The 22,789-nt window shown below is 42.9% G+C and overlaps 1 protein-coding gene and 1 long non-coding RNA gene across 4 annotated transcripts in view; one reads left to right on the top strand and one right to left on the bottom strand.

The window, feature by feature from the left end:
- The first annotated feature begins 6,214 nt into the window (after window positions 1–6,214).
- LOC307213466 lies at window positions 6,215–9,762 on the top strand. The gene is made up of 2 exons (XR_013837511.1): window positions 6,215–9,101; window positions 9,346–9,762. It is a non-coding gene; the product is annotated as an uncharacterized lncRNA (long non-coding RNA).
- A 1,204-nt stretch (window positions 9,763–10,966) lies between these two features.
- The window catches only part of FAM120B (family with sequence similarity 120 member B), a 35,753-nt gene continuing 23,930 nt past the window's right edge, over window positions 10,967–22,789 (bottom strand). For 2 of the 3 annotated variants that reach the window (XM_079971344.1, XM_079971345.1), the window contains exons 7-11: window positions 17,705–17,911; window positions 16,455–16,563; window positions 15,921–16,061; window positions 12,803–12,852; window positions 10,969–11,618 (exon numbers count right to left, since the gene is read on the bottom strand). In XM_079971344.1, the coding sequence (XP_079827470.1) occupies window positions 12,803–12,852; window positions 15,921–16,061; window positions 16,455–16,563; window positions 17,705–17,911 (507 nt within the window). In that variant the 3' untranslated portion in view covers window positions 10,969–11,618. Of the gene's footprint in view, window positions 11,619–12,762; window positions 12,853–15,920; window positions 16,062–16,454; window positions 16,564–17,704; window positions 17,912–22,789 lie in introns of all 3 variants that reach the window. The other variant, XM_079971346.1, reaches the window with a different exon arrangement.

Genomic DNA, 22,789 nt, shown 5'->3' on the forward strand with positions numbered 1-22,789 from the left:
GCAACATTATTTGTATAAATATTTCGGTTTCCTGGATAAATATGAAAAACCAGCCACACTTCTGAAAACTAAGAGATGGGAAGATTTGTTTTGTGTTGATTGTTTGCTGTGACTTCCAGTTTCATTGTGGCATATATTAAAAATTCTTAATATAAAACTATCAAAATCATCATTTTAAGATGAGTGCAACCAGAAATAACCTCAGGATTTCACCAGCAGAACACCCACCTCCCGCACATAAATATACCTATAAATTTTACATTATGATTCTGTGTGGTGGGTTGTTTTTTGTTTTTTTTTTAAAAAGGCTTATGTATGGGAGAAGAGGTAAACAATAAATTGTAAATAAAATTATAAAACCCCAAACTCACAACTACAAGGAAACTACAGGGGAAAACACAACCACCCACCCCAGACCACATATTCCTTGATACTGAAGGTCAGGGGAATCACAATTCAAGTAGCACAGACATTTTAGAAATGATATAACTTATATGCTCAACACTTTTCTAATACCAAAACATCATTGAATGTCAAAGGAGGTTGCCATCTGGGCCAGCACTTCCCCTCCTCCTAAAAAAACCTGGAGTAAGCTAAGAAATGTTTGTAAAAAAGGATAGCTGAAATATTCACCCATAGCTTGCCCCTGATATGCTATAAAAGTATGTGGTGCCTTTCTCCCAATGATGCTTGAGAGATTTTCACAGGCGCTTCTCTCTCATGCTAATGAGACTTGGATCTCCATCCATCTTCTGCATGTCAGTAGGAGAACAGACCTAAGGCACTTTCACACAGTCTAGTAATGGGCCAATGTGGGGCCTCCTTGGGGTGAATTCATTAATCCCTTGAGGACTAACATAGTAAGACAGTCAACAGATATGGGCAGACACTCTGCAAGCCAGGAGTGACTGCCCATAACTGTGTCCACCACACTGTTCCTATCTTACTCTGCAGTTACCAAATGAACACCAAACAGAATCGACAGCACTGGGCTGATATTGACAACCTGAAAGGGGGCTTGTGAAGTGGTGGCTGTTTTAAGTGGAAATAAGTCTTCCTAAAATGAAAAAATATATTCCAAGGGCACAGAGAGGGACTAGGTAAAGCAGGTAAAATGCTCCGCCAGAATCACCAACCCATTTAAAGACAATACACCCGGAGGAGGAGGAGGAGGAGGAGGGTAGCAGAAGCTCCCCATTGTCAGAAAGGGTTATGTGGCATTGGAGAAGCAAGTCAACATGGGCAGGAAAGATGGGCACTTAAGCATTGCCAGAAAAGAGGATATGCATTGTCCAAAAAGATAAAAGACACAGGGCTGCATGCAAACTTCAGCTTGCGCAACAGGACTTCCCCCTCCCTCTCCCCATGTATCCTCCAGGCAAATTTAGAAATAATGCCTATCATTTGAACCGAAATATAATGCATCTTCTCAACACAGTGGGGGGAAGACTGTGACCAGGGGCCCCGGATGTTTTCTCAGTCTGCTGTCCTGGTGGTAACTGTGGATGGTCAACTTCAAGGTCCCTGCACTCACTGGTGGTTTGTTTTTTGTTTTTAAATCTGTAAATCACGTTTGAACTGGGCAAACAGAGGACTCCTTCAAATGCAGTTTAATCCTCGGACAGCCCTTCAAGCTGAGGACTGTTCTCTGTAAGGCTAGGGATGTGGATAAGAGGCGAGTGTGCTGTATTTCATAAGAAACGACAGGATAAATACAGGGTAGATATGGCTTGTGGCTAATGTCGGGGGGATGCTTCTTGCCAACATTATGTGCATACTGGAAACAGACTGGATGGGAGCGTGTACACAGCAATCGTTTCCAGAGATTTCCTAAAAATTCTGTGGAGCATTGAAATGCTATTAAAAATGACACTTCTCAGCTGGCTGGCTCATGGTCAGAAGAACTGTGAACACCCCAAACTGGAGAACAACTTCTTGGGGGAATGTTGCTTCATTTGTGATATAACTGAGCATTACCCACTGGATAAGTTTATATTCTGAACAATAAGGTAAAGGTAAAGGACCCCTGGGTGGTTAAGTCCAGTCAAAGGCGACTATGGGGTGTGGCGCTCATCTAGCTTTTAGGCCGAGGAAGCCGGCGTTTGTCCACAGACACCTTTTCAGGTCTTTATTGCTTTATTGATGCCTGGGGCAAAGTTGATGCCCTCATTTTGAACACAGAAGTCAACCCAACTAGCAGCTGATTCTTTATTGGCAACAACACAGCAACCCTCCACTGCACCTCAGCGAGGCACAGGGCAGGCCAAATAGTACACACATCTCAGTTCTCCAGCAGAGGGGAATGGCTGGGAGCACCACTGACCATATCTGCTGCCTGAGGAAGCCCACTTACCCAGCCTAATGATCGGGCCAACCATAAAACCCATCTTATTAGGATCATCCTAACTGCAACGCAGGTGGCGCTGTGGGTTAAAGCCTCAGCGCCTAGGGCTTGCTGATCGAAAGGTTGGCGGTTCGAATCCCCGCGGCGGGGTGCGCTCCCGCTGCTCGGTCCCAGCGCCTGCCAACCTAGCAGTTCGAAAGCACCCCCGGGTGCAAGTAGATAAATAGGGACCACTTACTGGTGGGAAGGTAAACGGCGTTTCCATGTGCTGTGCTGGCTCGCCAGATGCAGCTTTGTCACGCTGGCCACGTGACCCGGAAGTGTCTCCGGACAGCGCTGGCCCCCGGCCTCTTAAGTGAGATGGGCGCACAACCCCAGAGTCTGTCAAGACTGGCCCGTACGGGCAGGGGTACCTTTACCTTTACCTAACTGCAATCCTGCCCATAATTTCCTGACTGTCTGCTTCACTGAACTGTGGTGTTATTTTCTGACTGCATAGGTTCAACTGTGTAGGTAAAACACACTGAGCTTTAACAAGGGATCTTAAGGCAGCTCAAATTCAACCTCGAGTTTTAATCCAAAATGCAAATGAACGGGCAAATAATTGTTACTATTTAAACCCTATCAAAGAATAGGAAAGAAGTATCCAGCCGCTGCTTATTTTTGTCATTTTCTCTCTCTATGATAATCTGTCACAAACTTGAAAGGCTTATTTTTACTTCATTCACTTGCCAGAGCAAGGGGAATCCATTACCGTAATTACCCTGGCGTGTCAGGCTGATGTGGAGGTGCCATTTGGGATGCCCTTCCCTCATTGGTGGGAGTCCACATGGTTGCCATGGTCAATGGAGAGGTGGCTGGTGGCAAAGCTACATCCTGTGTGGGCTATTGTACTGTTGTTTGGTTCTCACCTTGGTGGCTGGGAGACCACAGGATCCCAACTAAGTAAGCCATGCTGACATTAAGCCACTGCAAGCTAGCCATTGCCATAGCAGGCAAATTATATTCCCCTATTTGTCGTTTAAGGGGACGCAGGTGGCGCTGTGGGTTAAAGCCTCAGCGCCTAGGACTTGCCGATCGAAAGGTCGGCGGTTCGAATCCCTGCGGCGGGGTGCGCTCCCGCTGCTCGGTCCCAGCGCCTGCCAACCTAGCAGTTTGAAAGCACCTCCAGGTGCAAGTAGATAAATAGGGACCGCTTACCAGCGGGAAGGTAAACGGCGTTTCCGTGTGTGACTCTGGCTCGCCAGAGCAGCGATGTCACGCTGGCCACGTGACCCGGAAGTGTCTCCGGACAGCGCTGGCCCCCGGCCTCTTAAGTGAGATGGGCGCACAACCCCAGAGTCTGTCAAGACTGGCCCGTACGGGCAGGGGTACCTTTACCTTTACCTTTATTTGTCGTTTGCAATGAATATATACAGTTATCCTGCTTTTCTGATCAAAAGCATTTAACAATCATATTTAAAGTACAAATAACACAATGCACATTGTACAAAGAGTATATTAAAATACAACCTGCCCTAGGCATAGTATTCTTAGGTATATATTTATTAAGATGCTATAACCACTTTGATGTGGTTCTGATTTATTTTTTGTTTCGTCTATGTACATGTATGTGTGCGCACGTATATTTGTGATTTGATCTCAATGCAAATATATTTTAATTATTTTGTTATCTGACTGTGCATTTCTGAATATATTTTCTCCTTTGTGATACAGCTCCCCATCCCTTTTATGTACCTGCCATATCAGCTGACATTGCTGTGATAACCTGTCTATTTTGATTGACTTCTTTTGAACAGTTTGCCCCAAAGGAAAGAATAACACTGAATGCCAGAAACTGTTTGTCTTCTACTAGACGAGGTCCAGGCATTTGTTTTTTTTTTGAGATACCACTGGAGAACTGCTGGTGTAAAACAGAGTACTTTACGTCTGGGCATTGTAAATAGCTGTTCTTAGATACTGCAAACATAACAGAACCAGCTCTGGCCTTGCAGTGCAAAGCGCACATTTTCATTTGCCTTGAAGCCTTTTATAAGCATTGCAGGTGCCTGGAAATAACAGGGGGAAACAGAGTCTCTCCACCCTCACTCCCCCTTTACTGTAGTTGTAGGGCTAAGAGACTGAATGCTTTGTAATGAAGGTATATTGTAACATTTCTCACCAGGTGGCACTTTGTTAGCAACAATTAGATCCTGATTGATCTTTGAAGGGCTAATTCTTACATGTTTTGCAAGGGTCCTAGAAGGAGCAAGTGTTGAGTGGGAGCACTTTAAGAGTATTAGTGGGGTGGGGGGGGGTGGGGAGAATAGAGCCTCAATACATTTGCAATACAATGACCGTGTCTCCTTTGCACCCCCTTAGCAAGCATTAGTTAGCACAGTAATTTGCTCTTACTCCTGTTATTATCCCCTCAGGAACTAATGGTCACTTTATTAATTAGTTGAAAATTGTATTCTAGGTCAAATGGCATCTTTGTTCCTCTATTGTTGCAAATTGCTACTGGTAGGCCCCGATAAGTGGAAGCCTTGCTGCAAAATGGGAATGATCCTTTGCTTTTCAAGATAAAGACCATGGGCCAGCTGCGCTTTCTAGGGCCACAGAAGGGGTTTCAAAATGTCTAAGCACAGTGTTTCCCAAGACTGGCTTTTAAGCAATCACAGTCCCTCTGTACGATTTCTAATCATGGTCTGATCGTGTTATTGTATGTGTTGATTTTTCACAAAGCAAGTGGTCTCCAAATGCATTGCTTCTCTCAGCTCCTAGGTAACTGGGCCTGTGTTTTGAACGACGACAAAAAAAAAATCACACGCTGCCCCAAGGCACTGACTTAAGTTCATGACTGGCGTTTTCACTTTTAAGTGTTCCTTCGTATCAACAATGAAACTAGCACACCTTATTTGACGTCCAAGCTTGTTCTTAATAAATCCCCAAGGTTGAGTAAACTGTGCTATCACAGCTGTTTGGCTTTGTTTGAAAGCGGGCACATAGCAGTCATGCTTTAAGTTGCCCTGTGCTGCTAAGGGAGGAAGGGTGAGGTAAAAATGAATAAATTCCACTTGCAAATGGTGGCGGAACCATAATATCAGTTAAAATATTTAGGCCCACAGTAATGCCCTCTCAAGTAAAGGTAGGTAAAGGACCCCTGGACGGTTAAGTCCAGTCAAAGGCGACTATGGGGTTGCGGTGCTCCTCTTGCTTTCAGGCCGAGGGAGCCAGCATTTGGCCACAGAAAGCTTTCTGGGTCATGTGGCCAGCATGACTAAACTGCTTCTGGCACAACAGAACACCATGGCGGAAACCAGAGCGCACGGAAACACTGTTTACCTTCCCGCCGGAGCGGTACCTATTTATCTACTTGCACTTTTACTTGCTTTTGAACTGCTAGGTTGGCAGGAGCTGGGACAGAGCAATGGGAGCTCACCCCGTCGCACGGATTCAAACCACCAACCTTCTGATCGGCAAGCCCAAGAGGCTCAGTTGTTTAGGCCACAGTGCCACCCGCATCCTCTCAAGTGCAGGTGAACCAGGACCACACTGTTGTTTTTTGTGAACCAGGGAGTTGAACATACAGATCTGAAAGGATTTTCCCAAGTCTTGGGGTACGCTCACATATAATTGGGGAAATCATATCACTATCAGTGCATTTGTATGCTGTTTTCCTGCAAGATTATGTCCAAAGCAATAAACAGAACATTTTTCTTCAAAAACAAAACAATGGCAAAGAGCCACAATGTCAATATGTAAAAACCTAAGTTTGAATTCACTTAATACACCTGATTAGTGGAAGGAAGGACTTCTGCTTGTGCAAGGGAGCTTTCCCTCTCCTTCCCCTGAAAATTGGATCTGTAGGGTCGGAAGAACAACAGAGGATTGTTCTATCTGCAAGCTGAAATGCTTGTGCAAGCTGTGTGGGATATTTAATTGCAGTCAAACCAACAATTTCCGTTTTGCCAGATAGGCACATGAAGGGACCGGGGCTCAAAGAGCTTTCCTGTAAACTCGTTAGAGAGAACTCTGTAAGACCCCTCCTCTCTGTGCCCAGATGGCAAGAAGGCATAGCCATTTATGCTCCTCCTTGCCAGGACACCCTCTCGCTCTGCTCATCTCCACCATGCCTACAATGTGAGATCATTGCAAGTCTGAGCTTCAGTTCAGGCTCCATTTTTAACCTAGACTTAAGTACGTCTTAATAACTCAATTACCATGTTAAGCCTGCCTGAATGAAGCATCTGTGTCTGTTACTCTTCAAGATGTATTCTGAGTAACTGTTATTTTTACCTTTTACAAGACTGTGTGTGATCACAGTGTATTGAATGAAGTTCTATGGTATCTTGGGAACCACTATGAAGTATATCACCCTATAATAATAATAATAAAAAAGTGATTTTGGAGGATAACATAAATTACAATTATGGAAAGAACAACAAGCCTTCAACAGTTATCATTTATTTGCACGCCACCTTTCCATAGTTATAACAGGCTCAAAGCAGCTTACAACATGAAATGAATTACAAAATGCCTCAAAAACTGGTAAACTCCGAGAGCGCATCGGCCAACAATTGACTAAGAGTAAATCACTGTAAAACAATTAAACTTCTCTCATGGAATATAACAGGGTGGATGAACAAGATCCAAGACAGTGATTTCTGTTCCTATCTACAAACACATGACATCATCTTTCTTCAAGAAACCTGAGCAAAAGAGGGCACTATGGTTGAATTACAGGGTTTTACAAGTTACACTCAACCAGCTCTTAAAACTGCAAAGTATGGAAGGCCTAGTGGGGGGCTGGTGGTGCTGGTGTCAACCTCTCTTAATGTATCAATTCAACAGTGTCCCTCGTTGACCACCCCTAATTTTTTAGTGTTGTCCCTTTCTGATAGTCTCCTGAGAAATACTTATTGCATCTGTGTGTATATACCTCCAGTAAAGTCTTGTGGGGAACTGAGATCATATTGGGATGAACTTGACCAACTACTCGAAAGTATAGACTCTCTGTCACCTAAGCCTCGGTTTGTCTTGGGAGGTGACTTCAATGCCCGGATCGGCCTTGTTTCCCCACAAAATACAATATTATCTGGTCTAAACTTGGAGGACGAACCTGAAATCTGTCAGAGGGCAGCAATGGACACCACCTCTAATCGCGCTGGGAAACATCTTTGTGAACTTATAATAAAGCATAACCTTTTGTTATGCAATGGGCACGGTCAAGGGGATCAAGAGGGTTATTTTACTTTTATCTCCCCCAGAGGATTTACTAGCACCATAGATTATATCCTAACATCTAATAATGTGCCAGTTAACCGAGATACCTTCAGGATAATTCCCAGAGCTGAAAGTGACCACTTTCCACTTGAGTTATCTCTGACATCATTCTTTTCTCCTGCCTTTCCTAAATTATTGGATGAAACAGAATATCTGATACTTGGAAATAGAAGGTTAAAATGGAATGCACAGGTCCCAAAAAAAAATGATTCAGATCCTGGATTCCCATGAATTTGCTTTATTAAAGGGGAAAATGTTGTTAGAAACAGGAAACGTAATTGGACTCTATGAGAAAATAATCAACCGAATTACAAAATTACAAAAAAACTAAAACTAAATTTAAGTCATAAACAATAAATGAAAATATCTTAATAAGGATACAATAAACCTGAAAAGTCCCCACATAATTCATAATACATTGTAAGAATAAAGATACAAAAACATAATACCAGCAAAAATTAAGCCTCTCCAAAATTAAACTCATGATCCCAACAAAAGCTTCCCACCTCCTGGTCCCTGGTCCCTCCTGAGCAGCAGGTCTTGTAAAATGGCCTCTGGCTCCTTCTGCAGTAGCAGCAGCTTTTGAAGCAAGAGTCAGTCTGGGCCCCACCCTCCCAAGCCAGGTGGAAATAGGCCAGCAAAGCAGGGAGAGGATATTGTGGGCCTCACAGCAAAGATGGCCCATACGTATATGATGATGTATGGATTCTTTTTTGGGGAAAGGGGGGATTCTCTTGTCCCACTGCAGCCTATCCCCTGCATCATATGCTTTTCTGAGGTTCCTAACTCTCAGCAGGAACCTGTAGAGGATGAAAGGATGGGAGGTGGGGAGTTCTATTTACAGAACAGAAATTAGGGTCCAAGCCACGGTACATTTTGTCAAAAGCAACCTTGAACCCAAAACTGAAAGAAAATTAAGAGGGAAAGAAACAAAAGCCTCAATGATCAACAAAGAAATAGTATATCGATCCTAAAAACTGTGAAGGTTACTTAAAAATAAGAAGAACCAGGAAGTCTAAGAATAATAAGATGCCATTGATACACACAGCAAATAACACAAATTAAACATCATGTACCTGGAAGGCATATACCATGGAAATGCAGGATTAATGCAAGAATGCCACAAATAATAAAACTATAGGTGAGACAGAGAGACGATAAGAAAGGGAATTAGTGAACAATAAAGCCGTAGGATAAGGTAATGGTGAATATCAAATGATATTCAAATCCTCATTTAAGTCCATCCTAGATGAGCAAAATTTTAAGATATAAATGAACATGAAATCTACTTAGAATATAAATACAGCCAGCAGCGACTCTAATCATAAACGTCTTGAGCAAAATGATTTTCTTATCAGATAAGCCAGTGTGCTCCATAATTACCTTGTTTTCAGTCTACAATTTGGTTCAACAGAAGTTTGATTTTTATGTGCACTTTTTTTTAAGAGCCTGCTTTTGCATGAAGGTTGTGTGACAGGGACCATATACAGTGGTACCTCAGGTTACATACGCTTCAGGTTACATACGCTTCAGGTTACAGAATCTGCTAACCCAGAAATAGTGCTTCAGGTTAAGAACTTTGCTTCAGGATGAGAACAGAAATCGTGCTCTGGCGGCGCGGCGGCAGCAGGAGGCCCCATTAGCTAAAGTGGTACTTCAGGTTAAGAACAGTTTCAGGTTAAGTACGGACCTCCGGAACGAATTAAGTACTTAACCCGAGGTACCACTGTATCAAGCTTAAATTCAGGAGAAAGGGTACAATCCACAAGGAAGCGCTACCTGAAGTGGAATTTTGCAAAAGTATAGCCATGATTATGCGAGAAGAAAACTAACAATAGTCACACACTGCATCATTTTGACCACGGGACATGCATTCAAGATGCTTTCTGTGTATGTGAAAGTATGTATATATTGTGTGCCTATTTATAAATGGCTGAGCTATTCCTGAAAGTCCTCGTGAAAAGAAATGGAGATATTACTACTAAAAGATCAATTGTGTATGACTGTTTGTTGGAAGGAAGCATTGATTAGGAAACAGAAGCAGAAGAAAATACCTATTTCAGTTCCCCCAGGGTATCAAAGGACTTATCTTGAACCTTTATATGAGTCACCAGGCACCATGCAAATTTTGGCGTGTCTTCTACAGTTGGGAAGATGAACCAGAGCTAAAAAATTATCTCGCTTTGTATGAACCTTTTATGAGAGCTATTTGAAACGCCACATTTTGAATATATATTTTTAAAAAGAGATCCCTAGTGATGTGATAAACTCTGTTTCATTCATACATTTTCTGCTGGCGAGATGTGCTCCTGTAATGTTAGCTATCACCTTTGTCCTACAAGAAGGGACGCAGGTGGCGCTGTGGGTTAAAGCCTCAGCGCCTAGGACTTGCCGATCGAAAGGTCGGCGGTTCGAATCCCTGCGGCGGGGTGCGCTCCCGCTGCTCGGTCCCAGCGCCTGCCAACCTAGCAGTTCGAAAGCACCTCCGGGTGCAAGTAGATAAATAGGGACCGCTTACCAGCGGGAAGGTAAACGGCGTTTCCGTGTGCGGCTCTGGCTCGCCAGAGCAGCGATGTCACGCTGGCCACATGACCCGGAAGTGTCTCCGGACAGCGCTGGCCCCCGGCCTCTTGAGTGAGATGGGCGCACAACCCCAGAGTCTGTCAAGACTGGCCCGTACGGGCAGGGGTACCTTTACCTTTACCTTTACCTTTGTCCTACAAGGGATTGAATTAGGCGCTCTGTGCTGAAAGAACTTCCTGGATACTCACTGCTGATCTCAGAGGTTTAAAAATGAGATGGCAATCTCTCTGCCTGCTGTAGCAGGGGAGCTGGCCAAAGAGAATGGATCCAAGCAATGAGCATCATCCAAAACTGGTTGGAGTTGAGGGGCCAGCCACTCTCTCACCTTGTTAGCCTGTTAGCTGAATAGTATTCTGTATTATTTTCTCTGCTTTTCACACCTACATATGTATAAGCACAAAACTATGATGATATGGCATTGGGTTAATTTTATTTGGGAAAGCTGCATTACACACCCATCACCACCCTTTTCTTTATTAAATGCAAACATAGTACACTCACCAAAATATAGCAAATATATAATCTTTATCTCTCCTAAAAAAGGTAAATGGACGCCTGACCATTAGGTCCAGTCGTGGCTGACTCTGGGGTTGCGGCGCTCATCTCGCTTTACTGGCTGAGGGAGCCGGCGTACAGCTTCTGGGTCATGTGGCCAGCATGACTAAGCCGCTTCTGGAAAACCAGAGCAACACACGGAAACACTGTTTACCTTCCCGCCGGAGCGGTACCTATTTATCTACTTGCACTTTGATGTGCTTTCGAACTGCTAGGTTGGCAGGAGCTGGGACCGAGCAATGGGAGCTCACCCCGTCACGGGGATTCGAACCACTGACCTTCTGATCAGCAAGTCCTAGGCTCTGTGGTTTAACCCACAGCGCCACCCGCGCCCCTTTATCTCTCCTAGTTTGTCCAGAATTAAATTTCTCCCATAATCAGATTTCAAGTGTGTTTATGTTAGAATATTAAAATACAATTCACTCTGATGCTTCAATTATGTCTTACGTATGCTATGAACTGCTTTGGGAACTCTGCTTGAAAAATAGGATGCAGTTCTTTCAAAGAGATATACCAATATACATTGTGGGTACCAAAAACTGACTGCTAATAAGATCATTATTTTTTATTGGCACAAAAGCACCCATATCAGTAAGAGCTGGAAACCACACCCCATTTTGAAGATTTTCCCTTTCACTATAATAAGTTTTGCTGTGTTTTAAGCATAGCTCTTCAGGTCAAGGCAAGCTACATTACACAGCTCATTTTTTAAAAGCTAGAATGTGCTTAATTGCTCTTCCAGCAATATAAAACAGTCAATTGGTTTTAATGGTTAATAATGATTAATTTTCCATACATTATCAGACCTCCTTTTCCTCTCTCACTCTTCCTCCCTCCAGTTCCACCCAGGAGGAGAATCATCTGGGGCCACCTAAAAACACAAGCAAACAGTCATGGAGCTAAAGTAAGCAACTACTCTATATATTCACAGAAAAAAAGAACATTTGCCATGTTTGTGTGGCAATACAAAATGAAATGAAACTTTTGTTTTAAACAACAGTTTGGAACTACATAAGTAAGCCCCTCCTGATCTTTATAACTCTCTAGCTGATAACAGACAAGTGTAGGTGAATGTTGATTTGCTGTGATAATTATTTTTAATTCTGTCTATGCAACAGTCAATTCTATACCTCAGACAAGGATCTCGGTCCATGCACTACAAGAAGAACAACAAATATGTATGTGCTTTGGTGCTCTCAGCTCTTTAAAATAGACTACACCATGTTACGCAGCAAAAACAACAACAACAACAACCCTAAAAACCTGAGGGGCATTCCCTGCTGGTTATGGACAAATGTTATAAAACTATGATGCTCATGCTGATAGCTTGGTATATAGACCATCTAGATGTAAAGTTGAACTGCCTCTGGGCTGCAATTCTGAAACCATTTATTAAGAGAATAGGAAGGCATTGGGAGGGGATAATGTGCTGTGTATGTATGTATGTTGTGATAACACAGTTTTACATTATTTTAACTTTATTTATTTAACTATTTATTTGGGGGAGGATCAGTGAATTCAGGAGAAACATTAATAAAGAAAACTACGGCAACTGTATCAAGACCTCACCCATTGCCTCCCATGTCAACATCCACACAAGAGAATTTGGTCCTCAAGTTTTGACAGCAGATGTCAATATTCAAGAGGAAGTTGCCTTAAAGATAGTATGGCCAGTACTTTCAAATGTAGGCTATATAGGCCTCATAAACCGAAGTACAAAGGCTCCCCCACTATCTCTTCCCTTGGAATGCCTGGCCTATCGTTGTTGCCACAGGGGACAGAAAGCCAGGTGGTGGAACCCTTGGGGAGTAGATACAGCTCTGGGGCTCAATATTACTTAGTCCTGCCTTTGTCTGACAGCTTTATTGAGGCAAAACTCTCAAACTTGTTTTATACTAGGTACAAATTCAAATGTTTAAAAAAAAGTAAATGGGGGCCAAAAAGAATTTTATTTTATTTTACAAATGCATCTAAAAATCTTTAAAAATAGCTTTTAAAACTTTTAATTAACTCACTTTCTATCTCTTTCCATTACTTACTATTGCAGCTACTTACCTAGAATCTTTGTCCCCTGGGAGGTTGGTGTCTTGGTCCATATCCTCGACCTGGTGGAGGGAAGAAGATTATTTTTAATGTTCAAAGAGCATCCCTGGTAACAGTTCAGAAATTATTTTATTCATTTTAGGATTTATTTGTTCAGTACACTTTTATTCCACCATTCAACTTGCAATCTACAGCTCAGTTGAAAGCTAAACCATCAGACAAACAAAGCAGATAAAAAAATCCCTAGATTCAACCTTAATGCCAAGCATAAAATATCCTTTTAAACTAGCACAACTCATAACAACCTAGCAATATAAACCAATAAGAAAACCCTGAGAAGGCCCAGGCAAATGGGGGAAATATCAACACAGTTGCCACCAGGAACATTTCCTGGAGAGGGCATTTCATGATGAGGGCACTGCTGCAGAGAACACCCTTTCTGTAGTACAGTGGAACCTCAGTTTTTGAACATAATCCATTCTAGAAGACCGTTCGACTTCCCAAACATTTGAAAACCAAAGCATGCATTTCCGGAAGAATTTACGCCTGGAAAACTCAATACGGAAGCAGCGTGGCACATCTGGTTTCCGAAAAGTGTTTGAAAACCGAAGCAGTTACTTCCGGGTTTTCGGCGTTCGAAAGCTGAAACGTTTGACTCCTGAGATGCTTGAAAACTGATGTTTCACTGTATTACCACCCAATATACCTCTTCTAATGGTAGGACTATGAAAAGGGATTCGTCCTCAGATTTAAGAGACCAGACAGGCTTAATTTATATCCCACCCAGGGTGACACAATGTTTTTGAACCTACGGTGGTGCCCCGCAAGACGAATGCCTCGCAAGACAAAAAACCCGCTAGACGAAAGGGTTTTCCATTTTGGAGGCGCTTCGCAAAGCGAATTTCCCTATGGGCTTGCTTCGCAAGACGAAATGCCTTGCGAGTTTTTCCGACTTTTTTCCCCTTCCCCCCCTTTTTCTAAGCCGCTAAGCCGCTTATCTGCTAAGCTGATAAACCGCTAAAAGCCGCTAAAAGCTGCTAAGCCGCTAATAGCGCTAATCCGCTAAGCTGTCAATGGGCTTGCTTCGCAAGACGAATAAACCGCTAGACAAAGAGAATCGCGGAACGGATTATTTTCGTCTTGCGAGGCACCACTGTATATTTCTTATGTTCACACATAATTCTAAGCCAAGATGAGTGGTTTGTGCACACATCTTAAGCATTCCCCTTTTTGCTCCTACTTTCATGCAGCTTGTGAACCACAAGCACCTTGACCCTGTATTCCACTCAGTGGTGTCATGTAGATTTGTAAAGTCACAGGGGACATGACTGAATGCTGCTGGACCACGTAGGATGCAGAATTCAGATTGATGGGGAGAAGAGGCAGAATAAAAAGCTGGAAGAACATGGCTCTTTATTTACGCCCTAATGGAGTTATGAATTATCTATCAACAATGCTGTTTCAGGTAACTTTATGAACATCTGAGACCAACTTGAATGGAAGGATGCTTCAATTCACAGTCCATACTTAGTTTATTGCATGAAACAGTTACTGCCAGCCACGGTATACTAACATAAATTTGAACTCCAATGTGCATTGCTTCAAAACTACCAGTGTATTCATGGAAAGCAGTCAGAGCTATGGAAACTGGATGTGTTCTCTTACTGAGTGTGAGATTAAACATTAGAAAATAGGCCCTGCTAAGGCAGCCCTTGAAGGTGTTTGGTTTGAATGGAGGAACTCACACTCCCCTCTCCTGGTGCCTGCCTTCTATGAAGAAAGAGGTACGGCTTCTACTTTCTCAGAGGATGAAGTCCTATCTCTTTTAATTGAATGCCATGAAGGATTCAAGTCAAGAGGGACAATTCACTGTCCTATTAGGAAATCCAAATCACGCGGGTTCCTTCCTTTCTGGCCAGTGGATGCTGTGAGAAGGGGCACAACCTCTGAATTCTCAACTTAGTTGTTTTTCTCTGTAATTTCTTCTGGGGGTGGGAGAAGAACGAAATACCCACCACAGAACCAGGTCATGGCTGGTGCCCATTGAGACTGCAGGGAGATCACCAGTAGCAGGAGCCAGAGCCAACGACAGACAAAGCCAACTAATTCTAGTTTTGTTCCCATCCTCCTCCCTGCTGAGGTTCTGCAAGAGCAACATTGACACTAGGGAGGAGGAAGCTGATGGGCCATGGATTGGTTGTAGGCTGGGTGATGTTGGTAGAACAGTGGCCATTTGCCCCAATGTACAGAACTCCAGAGAAAGTGCTCAGCCTCCTCTCTGCTCAGGCAAGCTCAGATGATGCAAGAGGATTGGCTATGCAGGCCTTTTTCACCCCAAGCTTTGAGAAGGTTTGGCCTGGTTCCATACTCTGTGCTGTCATAATCCTTCCAAATTACCCCCAAATCAGTCACATACAGAGATATAAGACTTTGTTAGAGAGGCAGTTGTTTAAAGTGGCAAATTAAACTTGCATTGTTTCAGCTGATAAATTAACAGGTGCTCTAAGCTTGATGTTTACAAGAGGACTAATATAGGGCTGCCAAATTGTGGTGGTGAGATGGAGGAAAATTACAGACAATTAAGTGTGATATTTTAATCACACTGAATACATCTCAGGCTTGAAAGAGGAAAACCCTTTATTGCAATTGTAAGCTCACTTTCAAGTATGTCCAAGACCCATTAAATAGAGATTCTGCACAAAAGCTCAATCATACTGAATTGGGTAACAAATTAGAATCTGAAACTGCAAGCGATTGACACAACACACCACTGAAATTCCTTAAGAAACTGGAATAAAACAAACGACATAAAGCTTCTGCTTGAACAGGAAAATTTTGCGTGCATATGTGGGGCAGATTTAGAATAGATGGAGGGAGATGCTTAATTTTGTTGTGATTATTGATGCAATAATCTATTTGTGACCTTATTATAAAATGACACTGATGCATACTTAAGATGAGCTGGTTCCTCACCTATTCCTACATTTCACTGTATAAAGTCAGCTAACAGCTTGTCAGTGGTTAAGTTAAAGTCTTTTAATACAAGCTTTTATATATCAAAATATTGATGCAGTGAAAGATTTTGCAAGTATGTAGTTGAATGCTAATCTATAAGCTGGGTTCTTTTTACCTGGAGGCTGGGATTCAGATGAATGGCCAGGGGGCTGACGGTCTCTCCACCACAGAGAGTCACTGCCCTGATCACGATAAGGACGAGATGGAATTCTGTTTGGATTCCGAAAGTGAGTACCTCTTCCCCTTCCTGGTCTCTCTGGAAAGGAATTTATGACACTTGAAACTGCTAGCGCACTAACAAAATAAAATCCAGAGTTCTCACGTTGAAAGCTAACTAACTGAAAGTTATAGCATATAAATTAATTTAAAGTTTCAGCTGATATAATTATTGATATTCTGCTTTAAGCAAAACTTGAAAATTACTAACTACTGCAATTTGAAAGCACAGAAGCAATGAACATGGTCCTTATTGTGGGCATGCGTAGGACAGCTTCATATTTGGTGAGTTTTCTGTACAGATATGTATAGGAAACCATGCACACCTTGTAGGTATATTGCCATATATGTTTCTTTTCCCACACGAACTGTCCGTTAATGCAAACACACACACCTCAAAGTGGTTTGCAAAAAGAACTCACATGGCACCTACCTGTCACAAAGCTGTCCAGTTGCTGTCTGCTCTGAATTATCCTGCCTCTTGCTGAGCAAGTTTTGCAAATAAGGGACATCAGATCCTGAAACTTGGCAAGCCAAGATTCCTGCAGACAAGGAAATAATGAAAGCAATGGCAAACTCTCCCTCTCGTTTTCAGAGAAGTCACACTGAAATCCCCAGAACATTTATCTAGGCTATACTTTAGGGACGCGGGTGGTGCTGTGGGTTAAACCACAGGGCCTAGGACTTGCTGATCAGAAGGTTGGCGGTTTGAATCCCCGCGACGGGGTGAGCGCCTGTTGCTCGGTTCCTGCTCCTGCCAACCAAGCAGTTTGAAGGCACGTCAAAGTGCAAGTAGATAAATAGGTACCGCTCCGGCGGGAAGGTAAACGGCGTTTCCATGTGCTGTTCTGGTTCGCCAGAAGTGGCTTAGTCATGCCGGCTCCCTTGGCCAATAAAGCAAGATGAGCGCCACAACCCCAGAGTTGGGTCCCTTTACCTTTATTTTATACTTTAGGGACTCAGTGCCAATACATCCTTTCACTTCTAGCTCAGCACTGTGTGCTTCCAGTCAGGTCAGTTATGTTGCAGAGCTGCTAGAGAGACTTGTGCAGTGTGATTTCAGTGAGCTCCTCTAGGTTCACCAAATGTATGACTTAAGGGCCTAATGGATGGGGAATTTCCTCCGGTCTCTGGATAATTGTCATCTGTCTGCAGAAGGATAGGTTTCTCTTTCTCTCCAACCAGCGTAGAAATGCCGTGAACTGCTGGCACAGGGCCCTGATCTGGATTAGAATCCTGACACTGGCTGTAAGGGACTTTGCTCTACTCTTCAGATGAAGAGCAGTATACAAATTTAATGAAATAATAATAATTAACATTACCCACCCTGCCTGGGAATGTGGCTCTCAGAATGGAAAAAGGCAAAGGAACTAGAAACAAGTAAGCTTTAGATTTTCAGCTCAAGACCAAAATAAAAAATGAAGAAGATGGTTGCATTTATATTTTTATTCATTACATCAGCAACAGGAACAATTAGCAAGTGGGATCTCTTTTCAATTTGGCAAGGTGGATTTCCACTGCTGGAAAAGCACAAAAGTTTGCAAAGGTGAAGTACTACCACTGAAAACCTTCTTTTATTTCCCAAAGAAATCAGGGTTAGCTTTCCTAAAATAAAAATTATCCCCAAACTAAGCTTGCTTTTCTTTTAAATAAAACAACCCCACCCCAAGCTTATGTACTTACATTGCCTTCCAAAAGATCATGTAAAGAGCATCCTCTGTGGGCTTGCAGGTATTTCGTGTGAAAGAGTTTTCCATCAAATACACTCCACGCCATTATGTCATCCGCTTTAAAGGGGAGGCCACAGGTATTATTGGCTTTAATCATCAGAGCTAGGCCTCGTATGAAGAGAGAGCCAAGCTGGACACCTCTTGAATCAACCTGAGCAAGCTGTTAAAGCATTTAAAAGGGAAGAGAGAGGAGTTGTTGCCTGTGCTTACCATGATTCCGTTACAATAATATATCAATTAGCTATTGGGCTATGCTCAAGGTGCTTGTTTTGGTGTAGCCCTACACAACTTACACCAGGCATAGGCAAATTCAGCCCTCCAGATGTCTTGGGACTACAACTCCCATCATCCCTAGCTAACAGGACCAGTGGTCAGGGATGATGGGAACTTAGTCCCAAAACAGCTGGAAGGCCGAGTTTGCCTATGCCTGACTTATACCATCTTATCAGGAGGTCTGTTCCATGCAATGTAGGAATTGGGCCTTTAGTGTCATGGCGCATACCCTTTGGAATATCTTCCCTTTAGACAGGTGCCATCCCTTACAGTCTTTTCTATGCCTACTGAAGGCCTCCCTCTTCCAAACAGCCTTTTAAGCCTCGTCTCCATCTTTATTAGAATTGTTTTTAAAATGTTTTAAATAAATATTTTTGCTTTTTTGCTTCCTATTTGCTACCCTTGTCTCCTTTAGGAGGAAGGGCATTACATACATACATACATACATACATACATACAACAGAAGTACATTCCAGAATTTTCCATCCCATGCTTTGCTTGTACCAGGGCCATATTTGTGATGCAAAGGGGGACAAATAAACCAGGAAGCTGCAATTACACTTGACTTCCCACGGCATCTGAACCCAGGATCGTTGTTTGCTTCTCCCCAACAAGGTAGAATTCAGAAGCCAACAACAGACCATAGTTTAGGAGTGTCTTGCAATTCTGATATGTTAGGGGGAAACAAACCATGATCCCAGGTTCAGATGACATGAGAAACCAAGCTTTCCTGGTTTCTTCCAGGGGAGAAATGAAGCATGCCGCTCATTCCCAATGAAAGATGAAAAGCCCCCAGCCTTGGCTTATTGTGACATGCAAACATGGCCGGTATCTCTAATTTTGACAGCAATGTTTAGTGGATAGGGATAAATGAAGTACTGACTGCATATGCCTCAACAGGAGCTGGAAGGAAGAATGGCTCCGAATTGTAGTCATGTGTCTTATTGCCTTCCTCCACCATACAGATGCTGTGGCTACAACCACCCCCCAATACAGGGAAAAATAAGAGACAAACCTATCTAATTCTTAGAAAAGTGAGGGAAAGTATTGTTGGAGTGCATCACACAAAGTTAGAAGGCCGCTGGACACCCCCCCAAAAAAGTGACTGGATTTGAAGTTGCAACAAGTAGTCAGACCTGCTTATAGCTGGATATATTGTAGCTAGACATTTTGTGCTGGATATATTGGAGGGCACAGAGAGGATAAGCAAAACATTCGAATAACAAAATGGCAGATATAACCCTTTTGATATTTTAAACACAGGCAACTGGTTAAATCCACTTACTAGTTATTAATTTTAATGTCCAACTGCTTCCGCACCAAGAACCCAGGAAGAGAAGGAGCCCATTTACTTCTTACTGAGCAACTGGGTGGAATAACGCCTGGGTATTTTCTTTATCTCTCCACAAGCAAAGGCTAGGGGGGTGGGAAGCCTAGAATATCATGGGGGACTCACAGCTGCCTCCACCCCCATGGCTACGGGCCTGCTGTTGGTTTACCATCCCAGCAGTACCAAACATGTGCAACCCTGAGAATGCGCTCAGTGTGGGGCTGCCTGAATGGCAAGGAGGCTGTGCCAGCTGCAGCAGCGTCCCAGGAACGCATAATGAGAAATCAAAGGACTGGGGGGAAGGATGGTGGGGACGGTGGCGCAGGAGGGATCCTACTGCTACCTATACACAAGCTGCTTTTGCCTGAATGCTTTCCAGCAATGCCTAGCTGAGTCAAAACTCTCCTCCTCGCGCCCATGGCACGAGGAGAGCCCGGACACAGCCCCACCTGGCAGCTCTTGCTGTGAGGTGTGTGCATTTTGTCTTTGATGGATGACTTAATTACTGGTGATAGGCAGTCCCATTCATTTTAGGTGCCACTCCAGCAGTGTAGATCCTACCAAAGAGACATTTGTGGTCCCCTTTCTTTTTACAATTGAGAGAACCCAACTGGGGAACTTGCTCCCGCCTCATACTCATAGCTTATTTGAGCTTACCATATGGTACTATCCATGCCTAGGCAAGCTTTCCATCATCGGTTTTTAAAAAAATGTAATAGCATCTTTTTTTCTTCATACACATATACTTGCATAGACCAATGTGGTAACAGAATCCTAGCTTTAAATGCAAACAATCAACCTCTGGGCAAAGACACCAGCTTCTGTTTCTACTATACTTGTGGTGCCCTTCACAGCCACATGGGATTTTCCCACCCAGGGGAAAACATGTTATGGGCCCCATCATTGTCATGCAGCCCCAAGTGCATGGAATGGCTTCACAGCTCCCATGCAGAAGTGGCTGAAGGATGCTTTCCTTGGAAGAGTAAAAAAGATCCATTAACTCCATGGCCCTGGGAAAAGGAAAACAACGGAGGAGGAGGAAGAGGAGGAGGAAGAGAAGAAGAGGAGGAGGAGCACTCATCTTTTCAAACATAGTTGCGTGTCTACAGAGCAGTTTGGTGGAAAATGTAGAAGGTGTTTAAGACTGTTATGCATGAGCTATGTGTAGATTAGGTTATTTTCAATGACTTTAAATGGTAATCTTAAACCTGTTCAACATGTCTTTAAAAGAAAGTGCAGTAGATGCTTTAATTAAATGACTGATAGCTACAGCCAGATGGTTGTATGGATGTTAGTGTTTGTTAAGTAAAAAATTGAAGGGCAACTTGGCTTATTCCCAAATCAAGTATGAACCTCGTTGGTGTGAACAGTGGCACATATCCACCTACCTCTGCCTGCAATGCAGGAAATGTTGACAAGGATTATGCCAATAAAGGCTGAATGAATGCTGACAAGGATAAATGTAAGAGTCAGTAAATATAAGATGTCAGTCAGATAAATCAATCCATGCAAATGAGCAGATCACATGATGGTAGAATGAACATTATAGAAGTGACCCTCCAGATTGAATATCTAAGATTTCAGAACTGTGAGCATTACTAATGTCAGGCTGGTATGGTTGACAGGGTGACTTGGGCTAGTTCACCGTCTCTCAGCTTAACCTATTTTGTACGATTCTCGGGGGGGGGGGGGGGCACATGCCATCTTGTGCACCTTGGAACAAGGATAGGATATACCCAAAAGACTAAAGCTTAAGTTAAGTCCTTCCTGCTTAGTCAAGGCAGCAGCAAACACAATGCAGTTGAAAAGGAGGGTCTTACCAACTAAGATATCTGTTGAAAGGACAAAACAAGAATAACCAGTTCTTAAATGTCCCTGATGCTTCACACAGTAAATATTTAATAGTAAACAGAACAGCAGTTTGGGGTTTATATATGCTCGGAAAAGTTTGTTTACTGTGCTTCATTGGCTGATTTGTGTAAAGTGATACTTTGGTTGAACAAAACTGATATTTACTGTAAGCCAAGGCTCTGGAGTAAAGCTAAACAAAGATTTCAATATCGCTTTACATTTTTGTGTCCCATGAAAAGACCCTGAAAATCAAAAACACAGCAAAAGACTCACAACAAACAGAGCCTTGTTTATTAATCAAAACCCAAATCAGTTAAATTCACTTCTAAAGCTCAAAGGGATTCATTTTGGGGCACCCCCCACAGAGCGGTTTCCTGCACTCCTGTTTTAACACTGAGTAGTAAGTGCACTGCAGAGAACTGCAAGGAAAAAGGATGGATGGATTGTGCCACCTGCCGTGTGGACCAGCTGATGACCAGCACAAGCGGAAAACATCCTTCTCACGTACACTGTGAGAATTAGATATGCAAAACCACAATGGCTATGCTCAGCTGCAGCAGATGGAGGGAGCAATGCTTCCAAATACCAGTTTCTGGAAACTATAGGAGGGGAGAGTGCTCTTCTGCTCATTATCTGCTCCCTGGTTTCCCACAAACATCTGGTTGGCCGTTGTGAAAGCAGGATGCTGGAGTAGATGGGCGACTGGCCTGATCTAGCAGGCTCTTTTCATGCTGTTATGGGCCATTCCCTTATATACACATACCCCACAGGCTAAGAGAGGTTGAGGCTAAGAGGCTGGGCTGTGTGGACAAGAACTCCCCGGTTGAAATCTCACCTCTGCTATGAGCTTTTACTAAGTGGCCTCAAGAAAGCCGCACACCCCTATCTGAAATACGGGACTGAAAATGCTGACCTGGCTTTTTGCAGCGCATACTGAAACGAAATGCTCTGAAAATGTCTAGAGTGCTAGACAGCTGCTATTATTGCTGTTGCAAAGGGTGAAATCCTGCAAAGTCTGATTTTTGTAACTCAAAAACAGCCATCTATTACCAAATTCCACTTCTGAGAAGACACACCTCTCCTACCAAACATGCATGCTGTTTACACTGATTGGATATGTACATAATTTGCATTTGAGTATGCACACTCAAGTACAAACAGGTAGCATGAAAAGTGGTTTTCAGACTATGTGGCCTACATACCTATATCTAACATTACAGTTTTCATACTGTCACAATGAATATACATTGTAAAGTGGTTTTATTATAAACTGAAGGAGGAAGGCAGGTGTTTGCTGGTACAGAGTATGATTGGTTAAAGTTAACGTATTAGTTACAAAATGAACAAAATGATCACCCTGCAAAGAAAAGTACAAGCAGAATCTTTTCCATGTAAAACTTCTCTGGGTCTAAAATGAAAGAGAACACCTATCCACATCACTTTAGATATCTATAAAACACTAATGCAAACTCTCAAAAATACCTTGAGCAAGTTGACCATCTGCTCAGGTGCAACACACCTAGAAGGGTTACCCAATAAAGGAAATAATATTTTACACTTAACAATACCTTGCTCTTGATGGAT

This window comes from Podarcis cretensis (genome assembly GCF_951804945.1).
Source record: "Podarcis cretensis genome assembly, chromosome: 3".
In the NCBI taxonomy this organism is placed as follows: domain Eukaryota; kingdom Metazoa; phylum Chordata; class Lepidosauria; order Squamata; family Lacertidae; genus Podarcis; species Podarcis cretensis.